Genomic DNA, 18,004 nt, shown 5'->3' with positions numbered 1-18,004 from the left:
ATGCTCATTGGCATAATGACATTAAGTTCATTATGCCTACATTTGGATCCAAATGTGTGTATTTCATAAATGGCCATTGGTTTAATTGTATGAAAACCTGCATAAGTGCACACACCCAACCATTCTAAAGCCAACTGTTTACCATCTGCTTTTGAAGAATTTGTTACAATGGGTTCTTCCTGAAGTGTTAGGTTCTTCCTGAAGTGTTGGGTTCTTCCTAATGTTGCACTCAACATGCTTCCTGTGGAATTTTTTTTAGATATACAGAAAGTGAAGACTGAAAGTTTTGTATAGTACACTATTGTGTGGGATCACAAATCTTTCATGGAAAACCATTTTTTAGTTTCATGTACTTTTAAGCATTAAAATCCAAACTTTCTCAAAGGGAGTGTTTGTCTCTAGATGTCCTTTCACAGGCACTTGGGTTTAATCAAAAAATACACACACACACACAGATTTTTTTTCACACGGAAATGACTGATTCCTCAAAAATATTAAGCAACTTTTTTCAACATTGATAATAATATGCTTGTTGGGCAGCAAATTAGCATTTTAGAATGATTTCTGAAGGATCATGCGACACGGAAGACTGGAGTAATGATGCTGAAAATTCAGCTTTGATTACAAGAATTAAATACATTTTAAAATATATTATAGAAAACATTTATTTTATATAGTAATATTTCACAATATTGCTGTTTTTACTGTATTTTTTTTTTTTTTTTATCAAATTAATGCAGCCCTGGTGAACAGAAGAGACTTTCAAAAACACTACAACTCTAATGACAGAGAGATGCATTCATGGAAATTCATGGAAATTTGCGTGACACAAAACTCCTCAAATCACATTTATAATGAATAATCAAACAAACACACACACACACACTGTGAATCAAAGAGGGATTTTTTAATAAAAAGCAGAACCAAAATGCAGTTATAAAGAGCTGACACTGAGAAAGCTTTTCCCTTTCCATTTTCCCCTTTGAGAGCCTGACCAGCCTAAAGCTTGTAGTAAGCCGCATTCCTCGAATAAAAAAAACAAAACAAATACAACAACAAAAAAGTATATATTCTCAAAACCAATATATAGAGAACATTAAGATCTTAATGGACAGCGATGAGAGTGAGAAATTGTGAAGCTTCATTATTTCACTGCATGCATCTCTACAGCTCTCCCTGTCTGACCCTTGAACACTGACCTTGCAAAATGATGTCAGTTTAGATACGATATAGGAAGACTTTAACCTCAGATTAATGATCAGGGGTTCCACTATCATGAGTAAACCTATATTGCACCCTGCGTTCCCTTATAAGCATTAGTACTGGTGGATCTGGAAAGGGTTAATTATTATGGCACACTGTCCTGATTAAAGAATGAAACGCAAGATTAAAATTAGTGGCGGGTGGGAGCATTGGGACTAGATTAATGCTGCGTTCCATTCAAAGTTTGATGTGGGATGTTCCTATCGCTGGCTTCCAAAACCGCTTTTTTGATGGCCTAAAAAAGATGGCCTTTCAATAAAAATTATAAAGAAACAAAAAACTTGATAAAATCTTTCATTCACCATAAAAACTGCTGTAAAAAACTTCATAAACATGTATCTTTAACTACACGTTCTCATATAAACAACCGTCAGTAATGCTGATTTAAATCTCACAGTTAGTTGCAAGCTGTATAAGTTTGATTCACTAAAAAGAATAGACTCAAAAGAGAACCGGACTTCCGTGGTTGCACTTTCTCAACAGGGTCTTTCATTCGGGAATTGGACCTCTCAGATCGCACTGTATGTTTTTTGATACACCAAAAAGAATTGACTTTAAAAGTGTTATTCATTGAGGAATTAGACTTAGTTTCCCTAAAGTAACTATGATCGCAAGTTCCGTCGTTCTCAATAGAGATCAATGGAACTTGCGACCAAGGTTGGCTAGTGATGCTTTTTGGGAAACGCGAATTGCGACTTGGACTTGCATGGTCGTGCTATATCCTAGCTAACAGGGAACATTCTCCTAACATTCTGGCAAGCGTTCTTCCAGTAATGTAAAAAAAGTTCATGGAACATTTTTTCCTGAAACGTTTTAGTTGGACATTCATCTAATGTTTTGTTTAACTCGGGGGTGTTCTCTTGCATTTTCAGAATTGAATGGAACGCAGCATTTGATTGGCCAATTAGTCTGTCAGTCAAAACAGGGTGGAGCTCTACACTAGGTTGCTGTAAACCTCTAACACAGCAAAAGCAGATACATGCATCATGGGGAATGTAGTCATTTGCAAATGAACAATGTCAAATCTACGAACCATAGTAATCATAAGAATAATGATAATAATAACAATAATAGCAATAATAACAACTTATAACAAGAGAATTTTAGAGAGTAGAAAAGTAATTGTGTTAACACATGAAGAGCGAGCTTCGGTGGGTCTACCTGGGGTAGTTCTTGGGGTACCGTTGCCTGATAAGTGTGTAAACATTTGCAGGGGACGACAATCTTGGCTCAAATATGTAAACAGTGAACACTGTGATGCCTTTCACAGCACCATTCTCCTGTGATGGAGCCACAGCAATACTGCAAGAAGGAAAAATGTTAGGGGAGGGGCTTGTGTGTTTTTGTGAAAAATAGCCTGTGTTAATTGCGTCTGGGGTTCACGTCGAACATGCAGGCCACGACAAACATGGCAGTGCACTGAGAAACATGCATCTACCGAGAGTTCTGGGTTAAATCCCCAACAATTGCTCAGTTTTCCCATAGTTTGCAGTGATGGCACCACTGCATCACTTCAGGGCTTGGTCACTGTATCCCAGCGGTCAACGAAACATGTTCTTAATCATTTTACTTAGTGTTAGATGAGGCCATACAATGCTACCTTCATCAGTATTGTATATCAGTATATAAACTCCCTAAAAAGATGGCATGAGGCCATAGAAACCTTAGAAAGACATTAGAAAAGAAAGACACTTGCTGAGGTCTTTTGAAGAACGCTGAAGGACAGATCTTGCGGTGGAATAACTTTAAACGCACAGACGTACATGTCCTTGTCCATGTTGTGTGAAAGGACGCCCGGAACAGTCAATGTACCATGCAACAGCCTTCATTCGAATATCCGGGTCATGGCACCAAAAAATGGCCTCCTGATCAAGGGCCCCAGAGAAGCTTCAGAAGTTAATCTTTAATTTTGTTCTTCAGTTCAGATGTAAACATGGAGAGTCCAGGGGTGGATGGAAAACCACGGTCCAGAAAATCACACACCTGCACGCTGCTTTCAGCTGATTGGTGGTTTTCGCCTTTCTTTCACCCCCCTCTCTCGTCTATGCTCTCCATCTATGTCATCCATCGTGTTTTTTACGACTTATCAACCCTCTCAATCACCCTGCCCTCATCTGTCAGGAAGCTTGACGAATGTCTCCTCCTGCTGTTTTTTCCTTTCACTCACTTCTCTCGCTCTCTCTTTGCCTCTCCCCTCTCTCTCCTTGGCATTGATTTTCTTTTTTTGAATTATGGCCGGGTCCTAAGTCTCCTCTTCTCCAGTTGACACAACCAATCTTGCAGCCACTGAGAGGTGGTCAGTCAATCCAGCAAGTTGAGTGATGAAGCTCAACTCCTCTATATCCTGTAAAGGGTAATAGATCAAGTCATTAATAACTATTAAAATAACAGCAAAAATATATATACCATATAGCAATTTATGTCTGTGAATATTTGAATTGGAACAGATGTGTCAGATACTATTTATCTTTTTGAATGCTATTCCAACACTGCTCCATGGGATGGCACCACAGAGTTAAGTGTAATAAAACATATTAGTTGACTGTCTGACATGAATACTGTAGAGTAGTTATGCACCAATTAAGTGAAGTAAAATACTACTCTTACTATTTCTGCATATACTGTGCACAGTAGGCAAAATTCTGCATGCATAATATCTGTTTGAGTAGATTTGCCAAAATGTGTAGTAGCTATACAAAGCACACTTAATAATAATGTAAATGTAAAATACAATATCACACAATGCAAAGCTCTTAACTAGACCTTCCATTTCCAGTGTTCCAAACACTGCCTAAAAAATAGCTTTTGCCATTTTTATTTATTTCATTTTTCTATTTAGCTTCATTCTGATTTTAATTTCGATCACAATTTTAGTAAATACCAGTAGTGCATTTGCTTCAACTTTAACTCAAACAGTAAGTTGCCAGGGCAACATTTCATTTAAGTTTCTCTTACAATTTTTTTTTTCTTTCTTTATTTCAGTTAACAGAAATTATTTGTAATAAATGTAATTTTAGTTAACAATAACAACACTGAGAAGTAAACAATTTGGGAGTCTGCCAATATTCCATTACGAATATAATCAGCTACACTGCTGTCGTATGACCTATTTATGACACATTTAAAGGGATACTCCATTTTTTTTGGAAATAGTCGACCCTATTGTCTACCGAGCTGGGGACTATTTTCAGGCGCTGCGTCATAACATTACACCTGCTGGACCCATGGTACGGCAGCAAAGTTTCTTGATTATTACGCAGGAATGAGAGTATAGTTCCTAGCCATATCAGCCTAGAAAATCGCAACTTTTCATTTTCCGTCTGTCTTAGTACACGATGTAACTACAGAAGAGTCAAGTTTTAAATAGGAAAAATATCGAAACTCTTTGGTCATTTTTTTGAGAGAGATGCTAATGGTCTTGTCCGATTCAATGATCTATGCTAAGCTATGCTAAAAATGGTACTGCCAGACCTGGAGTTCGAAATGGTAAAACTCAACTGTTTAACTCTGGGGGAGTTGTAAAATGAGCCTATTTCCAAAAAAAGTGGAGTATCCCTTTAATGCAGCGTCCAGTTGCATGCAGTTAACGTTTTTGACACAATCCGCCAGCTGGAGTGCCCATGATTGCCACCAGAGGGCACTCCTTCCGTCTCCTTTGCTACCTCATCCTGAACTCCATTTCCCAGTATGCATTGCCTGACTCATTATGTGTGTCAGTTATGTGTAATTACCTAGCTCTTTTGCTCTGCCTTTATAAGTTATAACTTATATGCTCTGTTTCCACTCATTCGTTGCAAAGTCTTGTTTGTGTTACTGCAATTCTGCATGTTCTATCCTGGTTTCCGGTTTCATGGATTTGATCTTTTGCCTGTTCTTTGGATTACCTTGTTTGCCTGTGTTTCTTGGACCTTGTTTTATGTTTGGATTGTTAGTCCGTGTTTTTGACCCTGTGCCTGTTCATGGATTACGACTGAATAAAAGCTGCTTTTGGATCTTCAACCTGTGCTTTTGTGACGATGCAGATTTGAGATTAACCGTGGTGCAAGTGTGTGATTAAATTTTGTACAGAGAACTGATACACCTCTAGTGTATTGCATTGTGGGATATGATACCCAATGCAGTGAGTTCTGTTGTTTAGTACACATTTTAGCAAATGTATTCTGGTTATTTTATTCATAGAAGAAAAGATTACGCAAAGTACATGTGCAGTACACCACCATGGACATGCTACTCAACAATTTGGTATTGCCATTTTGTTTATTGACTTCCCATGTGCAGTCCCATGTTTTTTGTATTCACTGCGACATTATTTGCATAATGCAAGTGAAAAGGGAAGTAGGTTAATTAATCATAACTCACCACTTTCCAGTCCGGTTGCAAGCCTTCCTCTTTATAAAGAATGTAATCGATTCTCCTGCCATTGCCCTTCAGGGGGATTTTGCGCCCCTTCTGGCTGGGACAATGGTTCTTGCTTGCGGGGAACACCAAGTACTCTTTTCTCCCCTCTTCATTCTCCATCACTCTGTCAGAGAAATGCTAAATGACTGAGTGTTTACCGTGAATGCATACTCTATATAAACACACATATTTGTGTTCAGCTTACTTTTGTAGGCTCTCTGGTGAGCTGACTTCCTCATCATATAGCCCAGCCGTGTCCAGCAATGTACCTGTACAACAAGGTAAACACGCAACAAAAACAGGTTATATATGACCTTGAGATATAGATTTTTTATATATTTATATCCTGTGAGTATGACTACTGAAAAGAGCCTTAGATCACAGATATTTGACATCTATGTGCACTCAAGGTCTCTTAAGAGTAGGACCAGAGAAACACCAGCATTAAAATGAGCTCAAGGGAAAACTGTATGAGTCACGACTGTGGTTCTGATATGCATATATACATGACTCTAATTGGCCATCTCCACCCAACCGTTTTCTCTCTTCTGTTTTTTTACTCTCTCTTAATACTTCACTAATTCTAGCATAGCCAGATTGATAGTTCCAGTACTTTCCATGAAGGTGCTCTTTGTGACCACTGTTTTTTACTTTAGCAATATATATATATATATATATATATATATATATATATATATATATATGCCTCATGTCACAATTCGATAATTATCACAATACTGAACACACGATACAATATTATTGCGATACTCAAAGACATATGGTAAAAGGTTAACAAAAAATGTACTGTTGATTAAAATGCTAAATTTGGTATTACATTGGGGGTGGAAATGAACAGGCTTTGCATTGGGGAAGTCCCAGGACAATGGTGACACCAGAAAAAAAATATTCATGATTCTGAAGCAGCAGAATGCAGAATTATTTTAAAGAATATGCTTGAACTCAGTCACTGACTAGATATATTTAAAATAATATGACCACTTTTTACTGGTAACATAAGACATTTGGCATTATCAGGACCCACAAATATTCCCCCATTGCATTATTATACTCAACATTACATATAGTAGTTTAATGTAGTACTGACAAAACTCTGTAAACTTGAATTTTTTCTCACACAATCTATAAATTACAGAAACGTCTGTCTGTCTGTCTGTTATTCGCATATCTCTCGAACCGTTAGTCCGATAGATTTCAAACTTGACAGGTGTCTCGCTACGGGCAAGAGTAAGTGCAGTGTCAAGTTTGACGTTGTTTGGATTAGAAATGCAAAATATATCATTAAATATATTGGTAAAAGAAGCACTTAGAAGGTTGTGGTTTAAAAATAAACATTCTGACATAAACACTCTGTCAGCTAAACATTAAGTCAGCTACACTGTTTACTTCTGAATATTATATTTTATTCACGGCCATCATTTGTAGCAGCCTATTCACAAACTGTTTGCTCAAGCGTAGCGTTTTCTCTGAGTTCACTGTGTAGCCTGCTCCCTCAATCGTGTAGTTCAGTTTTCCATATTTATTATATGTCATTATGTCAATATCAGTATTTGCTTTCTACCATGCACAAATAAAAATGTCACTGAACTTTTGCTGTGTAATTGTAACAATGAGCACTCAAACACACCAAACCAACAATTACTAAAAACACACACAAAAACAGATTTTGCACGGGTACTTTGCACTAGTAATTTAAATTGTGGGTGAACTATACACAATACAGATTGTCACTATCCACAATACACAATACATATTGGTGCGTTTTTGTATTACGATATATTGTGACGCGAGATATTGTTACACCCAATATGTATACATATATATATATTAGGGCTGTCAAAAGATTAATCGCGATTAATCGCATCCAAAATAAAAGTTTTTGTTTACATAATATATGTGTGTGTACTGTGTATAATTATTTTGTATATATCAATACACACACATGCTTGTATATATTTAAGAAAAATGTGTAATTTATATATAAAACAAATATATTTATATATAATATAAATTATATATAAATATATACAGTATATGTATGCAAATATTTCTTAAATATATACATGCATGTGTGTGTATTTTTATATATACAAAATAATTATACACAGTACACACACATATATTATGTAAACACAAACTTTTATTTTGGATGCGATTAATCGCGATTAATCTTTTGAAAGCCCTAATATATAAATATATATCGTGCTCAGAATTAATCATACCCCTGGTAAATATGATCAAAAATGGCTGTAAAAAATAAATCTGCATCATTTATCCTTTTGATCTTTCATTAAAAAAATTGGCAAAAATCTAACCTTTCATTTAAGTAAAAGAATTGAAAGTGGGGGGGAAATCACATTATGAAATAAATCACATTTTGGTATAATATTTTCTATATTATATATACCGAATTGTGTGGGATGCGAGAATTCTGGAACCAAAATAAATGGGTTGTGGACAAATTAAGGTTGAGAACCCCTGTTCTTGAGGTTAGTAACAAAATTGTCGTCTTTCCATTACATTTTTTACAGATAGAGTGTCAATCTTCGTACTCTCACCAGGCCTTGAACCTCAGAGGAGAGAAAAAACAGGGTGTGCTATAAAGAAAAGTGGATCACGCCCACTAATGGCGCCCACTAAAATCAGAAGTGTCATTAAAGGCCTGCACTCCGTTAGATCTATTTCAGAAGTGGGGCTGGGCAAGAACTTCTCTACTGTGGTCTCCTGCCAGCTCATCTAGTGCACCATCTGCGTACGGCGCGGTGAGCACAGGCGTGTGACATCTAATTTAGCTCTGACACGGAGGCAACTCTAAAATCTCACCAGATTGAGACATTTGTGGGGGAAAAAAGATGGTTACCATACTATTTTAGATCATTTTGGAAAAGGTTATCTATTAAATATTTAATAAAAATATCAAATATTTGTAAAAAATATAGACAAATAAATGAACTATTTAATAAGAAGACAAAATATATAATTGTATTCATATATACCCTTACATATATATACACTTTTTCCCTAAACATTAAAATCTTGATGTTGACATAACATGTACATGAATGTTTTTGTATCAACTAATCTTCTGTAATATACTGTATATATGATAAATAGATATATATCTGGATTATATATATATTATATCAGCACTCTACTGTCTAGATGTGGCATTTTGCATGCAGTTCTTGAAAAACCCATATTGGTCAACCACAAGTGCAGATCTCTACCCACTAACCCACAACTTCCAAGCTTTTGTGGCATTGCCTGTAAAAAATGTTAAGCCTTTTTACTGAACTCACCTAAGGCCCACGGTTTGTCCTCTCCAGGACCAAGACGACAGGGGTCTTTATAATGATTGAAGAGGGAATGCTGTTGTTCCAGTTTATCCTCTGAATGACAAAAAAAAAAAAAAAAAAAAAAATCAATTGTGAGACAGAAAGAGTTTTAGAAAGGGTTACATTGCCTCCTTCTGGTCATACACAACAAGATAGTTCAATGTTGGTCACCTCCTTCCATTTTTTTAAGTAAAAAATATATTTAATATTCAAAGCAATTTTACAACATACATTAGAAAAATGAAACATTTATATTATTATTATAAATATTATATATTATTGTTCTTTTATTATAATTATTATTGTTAAGTGCATAGTTCTGGCTGTAAATATGATGTAAAAACAAGAAATGTGAAAGATTAAAATCTTTTTTTATTTTTTTTATTAAAAGTTATAAAAAAATTAATTGTGAAAACCTTGGGAGAACTGTTTTTTGCAATAATAATTCTTCTGCCAAGTTTCTTTCACATTTTGTAATTTGTATTTTTTTTATATAATAACACCAATAATAAAAACAAAAGCAATTCTAATTATTATTAATATTTATTATTATTATTATTATTAAAAGTAATAATAAAATGGTGAAACACTTGGAAAAATGTTGCAATAATAATAATAATGATAATAATAATATTAAACAATTCTTCTGCTAAGTTTCTTTCACATTTTGTAATTTCTTTAAACAATAACAATATTAATAAAAACAATAGGAAGTATTATTATTATCACTATGAGATATTACTAATTCAACTACTACTACTAATATATATTAATCTTAATAATTATTATTATTATCATCATTATTGATAGTAATTATTAATAAAAATATAATGATAATATAACTTTTTTGAATATTATTGTATTTTCTTATAATGAGTTTTACAAAAGAAAATGAACCAATTGAGTCAAATTGGGATTGTTGTAATAGCCATGTTTTAAGACATGTTAAACCCAGCTGTTATATACATTTATTACTAGTAGCCAAAGGTATAATACATTTTGCCCAAAATAAATAAATAAATAAACACCTGAAGGGCATTTCTTTATATCCTAAATCTGCAGATTCCACGTGGCCTGCTTATTGCTTTGGTATTAAAACCCCAGATGTTTTTAACGAAGAAAATGCTGGTACCCGAAGAGCAGTTGTCAAAGTTGAGGTCTCCGAGGATGACGTCAAAGGCCACCTGATCTTCCAGAACCTTCTCCTCGTCCGTGGGAGCCAAGGTGTTCCTCCTAAACTCAGCGCCCCACTCCAGCAGCATGTCCAACTGCTCGCAGCGCACAGATGCATCACCTGAGAGAGGAAGACAGATTTACACAAACAATACCTACCAACAACTAAAATCTCATTTAGTTCACAAGATCACAAATTTCATTTTACGGAGGGTTTTATTCAATAAAAAGTGCACGGATCGCATTGTGCAAAACAACTCATTTGATTTGGGTGTAATACAATGAAATAGCGTCGCACTGAGGTGCCTTCAGTTTATCACATTTTCACGACTCGTTCTGGGGCAGTTATGGCAGATGTAGCGATTTAATGAGGCCGGGGTGGGAAAACAGAGCCAAGAAGAGTGCGAGAGAGCAGTGAAGCATAGAAAAAGAGATGTCTGCAACATCTCCCCTCTGCTTTGGTGGAGCTGGCAGTGGCAAGTGTAGAAGAGAGAAAGAACAGCAATTTAATTGCAAACCTCAAACAGTAGCTGAAGTGTGTGTGCTTTGGTGCAGAAAAATAACCTTTAAAGAAATCTCTTAAAGGTGTAGTGTGTAATTTCTGCACCTCTAGTGTTACCAAATGTTTACTTGATTACTTGATTCTGATTGGCCAATCAAAGCATTCTGTTTTTATATAGTGTATTATTTTGTTTACTTGCAATGTACAATGTTGCAATGTTCAAAAGTTTGCAGTCGGTAAAATTTTTTGGTAATGCTTTAGATTACAGCCCACAAAGTACAGCGTAAGTAAAACGAATTTACAACGCAAAATTTGGTAATTATAGTGTACATATAATATACATACATGTACGTTTAAGGGAACAATATATAATGTTTGGGGCACAACCAGGAAATTCAACAAATTATTAATACTATAAGTATTTTAGAACTAAGGGGTACTTATTCTACTGTTATGATAGGCAACAATGTTACGTCTGGGAGCAATTTAGCAAGAACTTACACTGCATATCTTTTTGTAATAATAGTGTACCAATACATTCAGCCTAGGCTTTTTTTTTATTATTATGGGGTACATATCAGTGCATTTAGAAATCTTGTTTTATATATCAAAAGTGCAGCTGTTTTAGTTTGTTTCATTAGTTCCATGTTTCATAGGGTTGCCAACTTCAGAAAAGAAAAATAGGGGACAATTGTGTTTCTTTATACTATAGAAAAATACACTCAGAATATTGTACTATAGGCTACCACACAGTGTATGCAGTTAAGTTTGTGTTTAAAAGGCTCTTATACATAAAAGCATATGAAGGCTGCATACGTCATCAAGGATGTCTAATTTAAGAAAAGTAAATTCACTTATTCCTCGTGAAGTGTAAAATACTGCAATTTCTTCATGAGAAGTACCATGGGATGACCACAGAGTCAAGACCTTGGTTCAACGTCTCATCCGAAGGACGATGCTTCTTACAGTAAAGTGTCCCAGTCACTTTACTGGGACGTCAGGACACACACAGACCACAGGGTTTTCCCATCCAGACACTGACCAGGCTCAACCCTGCTTAGCTTGGTTACTTTTCTTAAATGAGACCGCCTCGATGACGTATGCAGCCTTCGAAGTGAGACGCAGCAAGTGAAAGTTATTTGCCGTTAGCGTGGGGATGTGATTGGATGATGACAGGTTTCGGTGTCGGTGATCATTCTCAAGTGTCGTGATCAGCACTGCTGCTGTTGTATCTGTCAGTCGTTAGGTAAGTGTAGCAGTCAATAAATGGGACAGGGGAGGTCACGTATGGGATCAGTTCAAATCAATTAGAATCAAATCAATTAGGTCCAATATAAGGGACGTCCCGGCTAATACGGAACAGTTGGCAACATAGTATTTCAAGGCAAGCAAAACAAAAACTATTGCAACTTTTTTTTTTTAATACTGGGGAAATATACTCTCGTTCCATGTTGTTACAGGGTAAGTGGTGCTTGTTTACCCTATTGTTCCATGTAGTTACATGGCAAGTGTGACATCTGCAGTCTGTAAATTAAAATGGTGCTTGTTCTCTGTTCCTTCCACCAGCTGGAGTGCCCATGATCTCCACCAGAGGGCACTCCTCCCGACTCCCTTGCTTTCCCCTCATGAACTTCAATTTCAAGCGATAGTCTACACCATAAATTTGTTTTACTTACGCAGTACTTTGTGGGCTGTAATCTAAAGCACTACCAATTTTTATGTTTGTGAAAGAAATCACACCAAAGCTGCATTTATTAGACGAAAAATGCTGTCATATTTTTAATATTATGACTTTCTGTTTTAGCTGAAAGTTGAATTTTCAGGATTGGAACTTGTTCTTTTTACAAATTTTTTTTAGTTCTGTCTGAAAATGTAAGATATTTGAGACATACAGTAGGTGATACTTAAATTAAACAATTTAGAAATCCATTATACATAAGAGCAGCCACTGAGCCATAACATTTCCTTCTAGGCTGCTTGAAATCTCAAAACTGCAAAAGAAACCACATTTCAGTATTTTCAAGGCAAGTAACCTCGTGTGTACATCAGGAGAATAACTTAAATCCGCCTCTGCACTGTCAAAGTCTATAACACACACACACACACACACACACAGTTTGACAGAGGAAAACAAGCGATTGAGAATAACCAGAGATGCTCTGCCTCCTCTAATAACTGAAGTCCCTGTCCAGCATCATCTCCAGTATAATCAGGTTTCTCTTGCTTTCTTCCCCGTTTCTTGCCTCATTCCCTCATGTTTCATTTTTCCTCCTGAAATAGCCCCTGTTCTATAAATAGAAAGGGTGGCAGACACACGGAGGCGTGGGTGGATCCCGGAATAGCAAGAGAATGTCTTCGTAAAAAATGAGCGCTAGAGACCGTGAGCTTTAAATAGGGCTGATGCCAGGAACGGCGAGAGCCCGTTGTCATGGGAACCGGGACCCTGTGGGCGAGCGGGACACGTTGATTAATCGGAGCGGAGAACAGGGGTCAACATGCAGTGATGTCATAGGCCCTGCATGTGAAGTGCCGATTCGGGTATGTGTGCATGACACGAGCTACTGAGATAAAGCAGAGAAGACTCGTTCTTTTTTACGGTTCGCACAAAACCGCACACATACACACAACCGTTTCCCTGCTCTGTGTGGAAATCTACTCAGATGTGTGGCAAACGAGCAGTAGGATCGGGACAAACCTGTCAGGATCACTCAGCATCAGCGCTCTAGTCGGAGTACCACAACTCCACTGGGGTTTAGAGTGTCTAAAACCTGAAAAACCGACATTGTGGGAACCTTGTAGTCTTGACTACAAAAATTAGCTTCATAACGACACTAATTAACAACTTTTTAAATGTATAATTAGCTTAATTTAAGAACTTGATTTGAGGTGAAATCATTTATTAAAATGAAATTAATAAAACAACATTAATAGTAGGCTAATAATAATAATTACAGATTTAACAATTCAATACTATAGATATAATTTTTGTAATATAATACTTATATCAACCAACTCTTGCTTGTATCTACAGTCCTATTGTGTACTTTGTTCATTTCTTGTTCTTCCTTGTTGTTCGTCATCTTCGCATCAGCTATGATAAAGAAACATCCACTCTTCGCACATTTTGGGGGCGGAGCAATGAAGGGAGGGTTGTGCTTGTTTGGGTCGACAGTTTTTCTCAGAAATTGCTTACTGCACCTTTAAGTCACTATGATGCGACTTGAATCCCTCTGTGTATGTGTAGACACCTACCTTCAATAGCATGCAGATGAGTACAAGTGATATATCCAACAACCCGTTGTTCCTGAGCAGAGCTTCCAACCTGCACCTGAGAGAATAGAGCAGGAGGACAAAAGAGATTGAAGAGTGAGAACTTTGCCACATCAAACGTGTTATTGAAATGCAAAATCAGTTATGAAGTGCTGTCAAACACCCCTGAGCGGTGTTACACTCTCTCTCGATCAGCTTCTTCTGTCATAACTCTCTCAGATGTCTGGGGTCCATGTTAAAAGGTAAAAGTCAGAGCATCATCATTTTATCCAGATGCACCAAATTCCACAATTTCACCTTGTTTTTCTTTTCTGGTTCATGCGTAATATCAGCACATTAGTGAGCTGACAAACTAAATATTGAATATTGAAATACTGAATGTTGAGAGTCCTAAAATTCTGCAATGACAGCACTTACCATTTTGGATTGTGTTTTTTTGCACACACATCTAAGCTCTGTTCCTATGTACTATGTACACGGTATGTGCTCAAAAGTTTACGTACCCCTTGCAGAATCTGTAAGACTTAGAAGCTACAGAAAATACTTACACGTTTCGAAGAAGACAAAAAAGTACAATTTACCCTGATCATCCAATTCAAAACGTTTACACCCCCAGCTCTTAATGCATCGTATTTCCTTCTTGAGCATCAGTGAATGTTTTCAGCTTTTGTAAAAGTTGTGTATGAGTCCTTCATTTCTCCTCAGTGTGAAAAGATGGATTACAAAATCATACTGCTGGAAAGGGTTCAACTATGCAAAAATGCTGGAGAACCAAAGATTGTGCAGGACCTAGAGGAATTAACTGCTCAGGACAAACAAGAGACTCGTGAACAACCATCACTAAACATAAAAACAGTCATCAGTTAAGAATCAAAGGTATGGGTACATTTTTGAATGGGGTAATTTTTTATAAATTCAACTATTATTTTGTCTTGTGGACTATGATTCTGCAAGGGGTGTGTAAACTTTTGAGCACAACTGTATAAATAAATTGTAATAAGTAAATACAAAAATCAATTGGTTTAAATGCTATAAGTGAATTTAGGCATCACGCCATTATAATGCGCAGTATGAAAAATGGACATCTAAAGATTAAATGTAACAGTTGTTTTTATTTTATTTTTATTTTATAACTGTAGGTGAGCATTAAATGACAGCAAAAGTAAAGTAGGGAAATTAGCATGCATGTTTGTTTGTGTGAGTCTGTTTGTTCATTCTGCCATCTCTCTGTCCTCTTTTCATCCAGACAGCCCATTCAATGTAAATCATTTAATGACTTACATTGGCTTATTCCCAGCAAAGACTCCAATTCAAAATGCTGAGAGCTACAGAACGGCTGGACTTTCCAAGTACTGAAGCCCTCCACAGAGTGCAAGTTCTACATTTCAGCAGTGGTTGATAATAAATGTCATTGTTCTTTAGAGGTGATTTGTAGATTTAATTACAATAATGAGATTCTGACCATGTGGTCTCTATACCATGAGATCATTGCATTGGATCAAACAGGGCTAGCACTCCTTCACTTCATTGCTTGCTTTTTCCTCACTCAGCTTCATTGGCTTCCATAGCTTCATGGCCTCTCTTTCTCTTTCTGAGTCCTTGCGTATGAATATTTCAAATGTTTATCCATGCTTGGCTAAGTGTGTGTGTTTGCAGTGACAGACTAGAGGAGGCAGGAAACCCAAAGGGCTAAAAATGTTTTGTGTCTATGGGGAATAAAATAAAAAATAAAAAATACAGTATCGTTAGCACCAACAATTAGATGAAAAAATACTTTTTTGCCTAATTTTAACTAAATTACAATTACAGTTTGGATTACACAGTTATAAACTTTATGTGTTGCATATTTGTCAGTCATACATAAATGAAACGGGTAAGAAAAAGGTAAGACTTTTGAAGACACATTCACTAATAAACTGAATGTGTTTTAAATGTACAAAAAAAAAAACAGGTTTATATATTTATCATCAATAAATACAATTGGTTTCTTATACATTTGAACTAATTGAATATTGCACGGCTAGCCACATATCATTTTCAAATGAATAAATGTAATTGTTTTCACAATGCACATATTTATGTTGGTTGAATCCAAACAATTTGAATAAATGCATTTTGAAAATATGAATATTTAAATAAAATTAAAAAGATGCCAATACTTTAAAACTATGCTGTTTTTTAAGTGCAGGAATTTTAAACATTTCTTTTAATTATGACTGACAAATATGCATCACATTAAGATGATCATGTTGTTTATGTTAACTGTGTCATCTAAATGGATGGAAATTTTATATGCAATTCAAATACATAAACCTTAAATTTATGTCAAAAATAGCATAGCTGTAAATTAGGATTAGACTTGCCATAGTTTATTATGTTAATAATATATATATATATATAAAAAATACATATAAAATAAATTGTATAAGTAAAATTAAGGAATGTGTTTGACAGCATATTTGTTTTTCTGTGGTATTGAAATTGATATTCAAATTTCACTGGTATTGGTGTTAGATACTGAAATGTTGCTATTGTGACAAATCTAGTGCCTTATGTGTGTGCAAGAGTATTGTGACCTTGCACAATGTTTTATCTGAGCTAAAGTCCATGTAAGGTTATGTGTTTTGATTGAGTGTGCATACATGCAAATAAGTGTTAATGAGCAGTGTGCTAATTGGAATGTGTCTGCCACTTGTGGGATCTCTTATAAGGTTAAAGTTTATTTGCCCAAAGGAGAAACAGTCAGCTGGCTAAGTCCAGCACACACACACACACACACACACACAGAGAGGCTGGCTAATGAACTTCCTCCCGTTCTTCTAATCCACTCCTGCTGGCAGCTTGAATGCTGAGCTGATAACACACACAGCAATGACATGACTAAAGCTGAAGACGGCTAGTACTTTACACTAACAAAGCATTGCAAATAGAGCTGACCACAGCAGGAGCAGCGGGTCACGGTCTTTTACCGCTGAAAGGCGGCACTGATTGCTGTACAATCTTCAAGTTTTAATGGGACAATTTTGCAATCCTTCAGCATTTTAATTTTTCCTCCTGAACACAATTTATAATAGCAGTCAAATTGTCTTGCACTGAAAACAGTAATTAAGTATTATTCAAACATTTTACATCCTTTCTTGGCCTCATTCATGAAACACAAGCAGAACAAATTCACGAGTATATCACTCATAAATCCATTCATACATAATTATCCCATTGAACTAAACAACAACTTGTGTAAGAATGGTTTTATGTAGGCTATATTTAAACGACCTCTGTTATGATTTATTTTGCAACATAGATTCCATAAATGTTCTGGGTGGACTGGATAGTTCTGCATTTTGAATGCTTATGCATGAAATATTCGTTTCAAAAGAGCAATGTAAGTCCTGAAATTTGTCTGTTCGAACAGAGCAGGATGAGAATTCACAGATTTATTATTAAGATGCTCACCAAGGCTACATTTCTTTAATAAAAAAAATTCAGTAAAAACAGAAATATTGTGACATATTATTACAATTTAAAAAAACTGTTTTATATTTTACTATATTTTAAAATGCAATTTATTCCTGTGATGCAAAGCTGAATTTTCAGGATCATTACTCCAGTCTGCAGTGTCAAATGATTCTTAAGAAATCATTCGGTATCCCATTATTTTAAAGTCCTCTTCGGCATGTACATACTATGTACTTCTTATAGCAATTACAATTACAAGGTTATAACTACTAGCCCTGAACCTACCCCTAAACCTTAACTTAACCCATGTAGTTACCTTACATTACCAGTACTTTCTTGGGTAGGTACACTGTAAGTACACGTACTGTAAAATAAAGTGTAACCAATCATTCTAATGCTGATTTTGTGCTCAACATTTCTTATTATTATCAATGTTAAAAACAGTTGTGTTTTATTTATTTTTGGAAACAGTGATATTTTGGCATGGAATGTATGGAAACACACACGTCACCAATTTGCTAACGATCATGCAAACCATAAATGAGCGTTCTACCCATGACGTTAAGAGTGTGGAGAGCTCTTGAATAAT

General features: G+C 35.7%; 1 protein-coding gene across 2 annotated transcripts in view; it reads right to left on the bottom strand.

Annotated features, from left to right (window-relative positions):
- Positions 1–884: 884 nt before the first annotated feature.
- Positions 885–18,004, bottom strand: part of smpd3 (sphingomyelin phosphodiesterase 3) — a 43,052-nt gene continuing 25,932 nt past the window's right edge. For both annotated transcript variants that reach the window (XM_079860124.1, XM_079860125.1), the window contains exons 3-8: positions 13,942–14,017; positions 10,147–10,308; positions 8,979–9,068; positions 5,867–5,930; positions 5,623–5,785; positions 885–3,607 (exon numbers count right to left, since the gene is read on the bottom strand). In XM_079860124.1, the coding sequence (XP_079716250.1) occupies positions 3,506–3,607; positions 5,623–5,785; positions 5,867–5,930; positions 8,979–9,068; positions 10,147–10,308; positions 13,942–14,017 (657 nt within the window). In that variant the 3' untranslated portion in view covers positions 885–3,505. The remainder of the gene's footprint in view (positions 3,608–5,622; positions 5,786–5,866; positions 5,931–8,978; positions 9,069–10,146; positions 10,309–13,941; positions 14,018–18,004) is intronic.

Source organism: Squalius cephalus (assembly GCF_949319135.1).
Source record: "Squalius cephalus genome assembly, chromosome: 23".
In the NCBI taxonomy this organism is placed as follows: Eukaryota; Metazoa; Chordata; class Actinopteri; order Cypriniformes; family Leuciscidae; genus Squalius; species Squalius cephalus.
This window is presented reverse-complemented; position numbering and strand designations above follow the sequence as displayed.